General features: G+C 31.5%; 1 protein-coding gene across 2 annotated transcripts in view; it reads right to left on the reverse strand.

The window, feature by feature from the left end:
- Positions 1 to 513: 513 nt before the first annotated feature.
- LOC115233640 overlaps positions 514 to 7,767 on the reverse strand; it is a 156,955-nt gene continuing 149,701 nt past the window's right edge. For both annotated transcript variants that reach the window (XM_029804183.1, XM_029804181.1), the window contains exons 6-7: positions 5,355 to 5,461; positions 514 to 4,357 (exon numbers count right to left, since the gene is read on the reverse strand). In XM_029804183.1, the coding sequence (XP_029660043.1) occupies positions 4,232 to 4,357; positions 5,355 to 5,461 (233 nt within the window). In that variant the 3' untranslated portion in view covers positions 514 to 4,231. The remainder of the gene's footprint in view (positions 4,358 to 5,354; positions 5,462 to 7,767) is intronic.

The following is a 7,767-nucleotide window of genomic DNA, read 5'->3' on the forward strand; positions in this document are numbered from 1 at the left end:
AGAGTATTATAGATATATTTTCTGGGATAAAATGTGCCTCAATGTGTGTGTGTGTGTGTGTGTATCCTTATATATACAATATATTAGTGGAAGATAAATACGTACATACGTCGAAAGCTCTATTCTAAACGGTCAATACGGAGAAAAGATTTTACAAACGCGCTGGATGCAGACACAGACTATTATACTGCTGGTGATTCTTTTGTTAAATTAATTACACTTTTATATATATGAATATTTTGATGAGTTGTTTGATCTTTTTCCACGATAACCACACGTTGCCATCCACGTATGCTAACAAGTATTGACGTTCAAAACTAATAACGACGTAACAATGTACTGCATAATATACTGCATAATGTCACTGATTACTGTCGCTTTCACCCAATCTGATAATGTGACATTATTGTTATCGCATCGACGATGCGATGACAAAACAGTTATTATTATTTGCCTATCAAAACCTTTTGTCAAAGTAAAATAACTAAAACAAAGTATCGATATCGTCATGCATTTTTTTTTTTTTTGTGAAGAGGAAAGAGACACTTTCTAAAAATATTGTTTTTTGATAGAAATTTTGATTTTTATATTCAATTGAAAATCAGAGACTATAAAAAGTATTATATATTTTGATCTCGCAAATCACATTATATGTTTTCCCGCCTGTATCCAGCTTCATAAATGATGATCAAGGATACTATTTGAATTTGATTAGACATTTTGATAAATTACAATCCTTTTGATTATACAGTGCTACACGGTTTAAAAGGGAGACAATATTAAGGGGAGAGGGAGAAGGAGAGGGGGGCACTAATCATCGCCAAACATTGGAAAGGGCCCGCAGTACGAGGAGTGGGGCCTCCATTCGTCGTCCCAATGTCTGCCGCGCATTATATTTCGTATTTTGATTTCGGGCTGTCAGCCATTTGTCTTTCTTTATATATGTAGTTTAGTATAGTATACATCGTTATATTTAGATCTTAACAATATGAGAACAACAAAATCCTAAAAGATCCTCCTGTTACGCGCCGCGAATTAATTACCGGCGTTAATTCACCATGTGCGACTGCAATTACGAGTAATCAGCGTTACGTGCGTCTTTTTTTGTTTTTACATAAATACTTACATTGAGGTATAGCACTTGAAGAACATGGCACATATAACGTCGGATAGGTGATCCGATAACATCCCCTGTGTTTGTCAATATCGAACGGCACGATATGCATACGCATGTATACATGGATGCAAATACTAGCGAGCGAAAGTCCCTCGGGGAGAAGATATTTGTGCGAAAAAGTTATTTTCCATTTTGTTAACGGACCATCGTGTGTCCTTTCGCGCTAATTAATTGACAGGTGAAACTTTGACAATTCAAAAGTTTTTAATTAATTTCGCTCGTTACTATTACTTTCGAACTTGTCGTTCATTTCTCCGCCGTAATGTTTTAAAATTCACGAATCATTTATTTGTTTAATTGTACAATATTTTGAAAAAAAATTTTTTTTTTTTTAAATGTAATATCGAGATAAACACGGAAAATTTTCCGCGAAAAAATTTTGACATTTTCTCAAGCTTCTGTTTTATTTAAACATTTTTTCGCACAATTTCTCGAGGTTTTTTTCGCATCGGAGTGTATATAGTAAATATGACTTTGATGATATGTTCATTATGCGAAATTAAATTAATAAATCTCTCCCGAAGCATTCTTTGTTATTCAAAATAAAATATGTAAGGGGAATGTTATACTCACGGCCGTTATTGTTAAGCATATAAATTGTCACTGCATATCAAGCTATAAATGTCGCTATTTCATGATGAGTTTTATATGTGAATCACGTTGATCAATGATATTCAATTAATGAGTAATTTCCTTTCTACTCGAATGTGAATGTATTTAGCGCGGAAATCACGCCTGATATAAATATTCGAAAGAAGCGCATTTATAGCACTAAATGTATGGATGTGAATATTTTATCCTATCGTGTACGAATGCATTGCATTAAAAATAAGAATGCATATGTATACGTGACATTTTTGCCATTCCGCTTCCCGCACGAAAGAAACACATTGATTCATACGACACGAGTGCAATCTTAGCTTATCTCGCGATTCGTAATGGAGGCATTGCGTGTACTTTAAATAAGGAATCATTAATATTTATGATTTACATACACAAAGACGAACTGTCGATTAATATTCAGCATCGTGTGCATATTTATGATTATAAAATGAGTAATCGATAAAAATATGAATAACATATAAACAAAATAAAAATAAAAATAAAAATTATATCATAAAGATGGATTTTTGATTAAAATTTTGCTCGAAAAAAGTATTCTTTAGATTGTTTTATTTAATTTCCAACTGTGTGAAATGTAAGGAGAAAAGATTTATATTATCTATAAATTTATAATCTATCTCTGAAAAAATTTGATTGACATAAATCAGATCTGTTAAGTTCCACTTTAAATTTGCATTCATACGTTTTTCAAACTCCTTTGCTTCAATTTCAAGATATGAATTCGCATTTTGTATGGTGCTTTTGTGAATCTACATGTATTTTTTTCCCAAACATTCCAATAAAATTCTCACATTTAAAGTTAATCGTGTAAATCTTAGTTGCTCTTCAAGCGATAAATCATTAATTAATATTCCTTATCATAAATGTATTTTTTTTTTTTTTCGGTATTGAAACGCCTCGAATCGCCTGATCTTTGTCCTGTTTGTAGGTAAAAGCTAGGAATTCAAATACTCCAATATTTATACGCACTAAATATATGATTCATTTATCCACAATACATATCCAAATATCTCCAATAAAATCTCCATTTAAGATTAACCATGTAAAATCTCAAACTCCTTCAAGCGTTAAATCATTAATCAACGTTTCTCGTTATAAATACATCTTTCCTTTTTGCGGAAAACGTTGCTCAAACATATCGAATCGTCCGATCTTTGTCCTGTTTGTTGATAAAGCGATTAAATTCAATCGCGTTAGACCGACGATCACGACGATGTCCCTTATTATGCGAATCCTACACAGCAGGAAGCACAGGTAATAGTATGCTCCACATTGACGTCACTCTCACAATTTCACGCTAATCTTGTGCACGCACACACGCATACACACATACACGAGTTACACCTATGTACAAACTCACAGGCTCATACGAATTTACTTGATCTTGCGAACTGTTATTAATTGATTAATGGTATACCACGTGCACACGACATCCACTATCAATAATAACGCGACTAGCCTCTTTTGTGTGTGATGTACGAGCGACTATTCCGACGCGAAATCAGAAACTGTAAAATCACCTCTCGGCTTTCTACGGCTGAAATCTCGCAAATCCTGCTACTTGGATTTATTTCGAATGGGACTTCCTAGTCTTTCCTTCCACAAAGTGGAGGTTCAAAAAATATTGGATTTAATAAAGCAAGTTCTAGAATAATCGCCATTATTTCATCTGCGCGAATTCTTTGAGCAACTTGAAACATCAAACAGATTTTTTAACGAAAATTCAACGGGAAATATCACCCCTTTTTAATCTTTAATGATTATCTCTCGAATTTAATAAGAATAAATTATATGTATTAAATTCATTTATAAAAGTTTTAATTTTATTTTTTTTTTCTGCAAAGTAATATATATCTTTATCTCCAAGAATCGAATAATGTTTCTTGCTCTCAATTTTTTCGCGATGATTAAACTGCAAGTAGCAGCATTTTCGCGGATGTAAAAATGACCTCGTGACATACCTTGGTTCGACGGTTATTCCATCTTCGTGATGTTCCGGCGCTGTTACAACACGATGAGGGGATCCATCGCTACTCCTCGACATTCGATAATGCACTTTCGCGCGAAACCCAATCCCTCATTATCTCCCATTTCTCGCTCGGGATTGAATCTAACTTACCTGCGAGAAATTGTATACGATTCGCCAGTACGATATAAACACAAACGGTAACGCAACTCGATACTCCAAGAGTTGCTCCGAGATTCGAAGACGGCGGCCCCGTTGGCAAACGGCTTGTACGTGGATAAGGAAACGGAAATGTATAGGACAGGACGTGAAGAAAAGAATTGCAAGGCGTTACTGTTCCAAACTGAAATCCAGCCAGTTGATGTTGAAGCGCTTTGTGATTCACCCCCTTCACCGACGAGCACGCGGAGACCCCGAAGAATTTACAGGGTCATACGTGGCGAACGGTGGAGGGGGTCCGGCCGCTATGCTTGGTCCACCTCGTGACAGACCTCCATGTAGTCCGGGTTGTGCATTATGTCCTTTATCATATCCTTCAGTATCGTATAACGCGGGAACATTGGATACACCTTCGAGCTGTTGTACTCCTCCTGCGATAGAGAAAGCAACCCCCTTCAATTAATTCGGCAATTAATAAACGACAATTATATAAGAGCTCCATTTTTTTTTTACATCGCATAAAGATAGTTTTTTGCAATCCAATTCTTTTTTTTTTCAAAATATTTTATCCTACAAAATGTTTTATCTTACAATTGTGTAACTGTATTCTTTTCAAGCGCAATTTAATAAATACAATTTTTATCGCAGAAAAATATTTCAATTTTTAACTTGTAAAAAAAATAAAAAAATATAATGTGTGTGATGTGATGTAAAATCTGTTAAATCCGTTTCTACGATTTCATGAAAATTTCAATTATATTATATAGGGCGACGAAAGGTAGTTTTGCCTTGATATTACAATACTTTTGATGGCCTTTAATCTTCGATTTATTTGACACTGTATGAAGGAAGAGAGTATAAAACGAATAAAGGATAAGATCCGCGGAAGAGCTTTATAACAGTGGTGTTATGTAAGTTACCAGAATATAAAGGGAAAAAAGGGAATGATTGTAACAATGTCCTTATATAATAGCCGGTGTTACATTTCACCGCCTTCGAGCAGTGTCACTTTTTCACGATCATAATCGCGAGATCGATAACTGATATAACACATCCGAAGCTCTTAAAGAATTCGCTTTAATCGAGAATAAGATCGTTCAAAAATATATTATAATTCTTAGAATAAATTCTAATTTGAAAATGGAATTATTGTTTATTAAATGACAGAATAATTTACAAATTTTCCTCGATGTCAATCGTTAATGTTTCAGGAAGGTTCAAATCTAAACAAAATAATTTAGATTAGAAATTAAGTCATTTATAAAATACAAATAGGATATGGAATAATTTTGAGATGAGTAAGATAATAATGTTTTCAAATACATTTACAAACGCGAAAGATATTCTCGTGAACTATAATTTATCTTAGACAAATATTTTTGTTTACATTATGGAATCCATAAAATAAGTCTCTTACAAAGCACGTACTTTCAACTCTTTGATGAGATTCCTGAGACCCGTGTACTTCTTCAATAATCTGTACAGATCATTGGTCATCTGGGTGTTCTCCGCTTCGATTTGGGCCGTCGTCATACCTATACAAAACATTGGTTATTTTATTTTGTCCTTGATTCTGTTTATTATTCGCGTTTATCGTAAATATAGTAATGAAATATTTTATTTTAATTTTAAGAAATATTTTAGATCTTAGCAAACATCAATATTGATGCGCAACTTCCGAAATAAAACGCTAATATAAAATCAATTTATTTATTTAAAAAAAAAAATCCACATGTTTTATTCGTAGATCCTAAAACATGTATAATTAAGTTTTGGTTCGGAAAAAAATTTCATTTTATAACAATTAAACGATATAAAATTTTTGCATCGACACAACATATATAACACAATTTTTCCAGTAGCTTCTTAGCACAAAAAAAAAACACAAATATTACGGTTGCATCAACGTTGTTTTTCCGTCATACCATCGACGGAGCATTAATTAATGTTCAGGAAAATATTGTTCCTGTTAGCGAAATGGAAATCAAGCAATGGTTGACCGTTAATATGTACGTTTATATGCAACGCACGGAATTAAACCAAAGCACCAATGCAGGAATATGTAATATTAGCACGAGTACTTTCAGACTTCTTAATTTTATTAATTTTAATTATTATTTTATTTTTATTATTTATTTTTATTATTTATTATTATTATTATTATATTATATATTAATATTTAATATTAATTTTAATATATTATCATTAATTTTAATATTTCCAAAAAATGCTACCCTGGAAGTTTATATGTCGATTAATTTACATACTTGCTTTGTACACACACACACACACACACAAGTATTTACTTCTAGAATATTTGTTCGTAACAATTTCTGTCCTTTTTTTATCGTTATTTAAAAAAAAATCTAGGTTTTGCTATAAAAATATAAGAAACAAAATAAAATAAAGTATAAATAAAATAAAAAAAAATATAAAAAAATTAAAGCAAAGCAAAATAAAATAAAATAAATATAGAGAGATAAATATAGAGAGAAATAAATATAGATAAAATAAAATATAAATCAAAATAAAATATGAAGAATACGAATACTCAAAAAATTCTCGAAAAATATTCGTAATTAATCAGGCACCGAGTTAATCAATTAAATCGAGCCGTTTGTATCAAATGATTTGATGAATGAACTGGCCCCTGTAGTTCGCTATACGAAGAGAATGAAAGGGTTCTTTGATTAAACAAATGAAAGATCAAAGTACTGTCTTAAATATTTTTTATTATGGCATATCTGTTTAAGATGCGCTCGTGTTTTGAATTAGCAATTTACTTTAATATATCCTTCTTGCCGGAATGTTTTACAAACGGGGCGATAATCGCGAATCGTAAAAAACAGCAACGATTGCATTTAAATTGCATCACGGAACACGGTATAAAGAATAATTTTCGAATAATTTTCGCCGCGTATCGCGATAATGAAAAATACCATAAATCTTCCACGCTCTGAAATTATGAATTGTTGTACGAAGCATTTGTTGAATATTTATGAGAGCGTAAAAACCGACGTAAACGAGACTAGAAAAAGGGATTAATTGCACCCTCACTCTTTATCTCTCTTTTTGATAACTGAAAAATTTTTAATTTTACGAATTTTAAATTTTTTTGCGAAAAATCAAGTTCTTTATCCGCCAACAAAATAAAAAAAAAAACCGAAGAATCAAGTTTTTTTGAATTTCGAAAGAAACAATATTCTTCAATTCTCTCTCTCTCTCTCTCTAATATATTCTATTTAATCAATTTTGTATAAATTATTGATAATCGACGGCAACGTCATTTTAATATCGTCAATCATTTGTTAAATAATAATGAGAGATTGAAACGATAAATGATGGTCTTGTTTCGACCTAATGGTACGAATAGGATACAATAGATCTTTGGTGTTTCCGATTGAGTATTTATGATGGAAAATAATATATTATGCACGCTTGGAGACTTTCCAAGGGACAACCATTGAATCGTGTCTTTTCTGCTCAATTTGCATGACGAGAGGAACAACACAGTTATCGTCTCGCGAATAAAACAAACAATAATATAACTGTGTAGGTACACAGATTTCTGATGTAAAGATGTAAAGATGGAACGTGAAAAAAAAACAATATGACATTCATTACAAAAATTAAATAATTCGAATTGATTATTTAACTTTATTATAATTATATATATCTATAATTATTTATAATTATTTAGTTATTTATAATTATTTATAATTATATATATATATTTCTTTTTTTTATAAAATAAGAATTAATGAATCACACAAGAAGATGATAAAATGTACACAACGTGTATTAATTAATTTCCTATTTATTGAATATCATAAATCGGAAG

Source organism: Formica exsecta, unplaced genomic scaffold (assembly GCF_003651465.1).
Source record: "Formica exsecta isolate Colony F162 unplaced genomic scaffold, ASM365146v1 scaffold18, whole genome shotgun sequence".
Lineage (NCBI taxonomy): Eukaryota > Metazoa > Arthropoda > Insecta > Hymenoptera > Formicidae > Formica > Formica exsecta.